The sequence below is a fragment of the Sinocyclocheilus grahami genome, unplaced genomic scaffold (genome assembly GCF_001515645.1).
Source record: "Sinocyclocheilus grahami isolate Dianchi unplaced genomic scaffold, SAMN03320097.WGS_v1.1 scaffold73921.1, whole genome shotgun sequence".
In the NCBI taxonomy this organism is placed as follows: Eukaryota; Metazoa; Chordata; class Actinopteri; order Cypriniformes; family Cyprinidae; genus Sinocyclocheilus; species Sinocyclocheilus grahami.
In genome coordinates, this window is record NW_015529326.1 from 1 (window position 1) to 677 (window position 677).

General features: G+C 43.3%; 1 protein-coding gene across 1 annotated transcript; it reads left to right on the forward strand.

Annotated features, from left to right (window-relative positions):
- Window positions 1-109: 109 nt before the first annotated feature.
- LOC107581097 (60S ribosomal protein L26-like) lies at window positions 110-646 on the forward strand. Its single transcript, XM_016266663.1, has 2 exons — window positions 110-309; window positions 437-646. Exons 1-2 carry the CDS (start codon window positions 142-144, stop codon window positions 617-619), a joined length of 351 nt encoding a protein of 116 aa, XP_016122149.1. The 5' UTR covers window positions 110-141; the 3' UTR covers window positions 620-646.
- Window positions 647-677: the final 31 nt, after the last annotated feature.

Below are 677 nucleotides of genomic sequence, written 5' to 3' on the forward strand. Positions count from 1 at the left end.
TTTTCTACAAGCCCAGTTTTACTTATGTGTTGAATGTGGTTTTATTGCAACCCAACTACATAAGTTTACAATTATTTATTTTGCAGATGTGTGTGTTTTTAAATGTTCAAATTTTGATTGTCCTTTTCATCAGCAGCCATCATGAAGCTCAATAAATTTGTGACCTCCTCCCGGCGCAAAAACCGCAAGAGGCACTTCAATGCCCCTTCACACATCCGCAGGAAGATCATGTCCTCCCCTCTGTCCAAAGAGCTCCGCCAGAAGTACAACGTGCGATCCGTGCCCATCCGTAAGGACGATGAGGTCCAGGTGAGGACATTACCAGTGTTTCCTGCCTGGTCAATGTTAGAGTCTGATGTATTGAAATGTCATTTAATATTATACTGGTCACTTTACTCTGTATAAAATTGCTTGCTTTTCTCTCTCTCATCACCAGGTTGTCCGGGGACACTACAAAGGCCAGCAGATCGGCAAAGTTGTCCAGGTCTACAGGAAGAAGTATGTCATTTACATCGAGCGTGTTCAGCGTGAGAAGGCCAACGGCACCACAGTCCATGTTGGCATCCACCCCAGCAAGGTATGTTTTATTTCCAGATGTTTTTTTGCGTGCAAAACATGATATGAGTGTTACTGAAAAAATAACTAGTGGTTGTCCTATGTCTAGAGAGCAAGATGGC

What these genes read in the sequence shown, in the direction of transcription:
- LOC107581097 (XM_016266663.1), top strand. Translation starts at nt 142, where the DNA reads ATGAAGCTCAATAAATTTGTGACCTCCTCCCGGCGCAAAAACCGCAAG. An exon ending in GTAAGGACGATGAGGTCCAG is followed by an intron (nt 310 to 436) that starts GTGAGGACATTA and finishes TCTCATCACCAG; the next exon opens with GTTGTCCGGGGACACTACAA.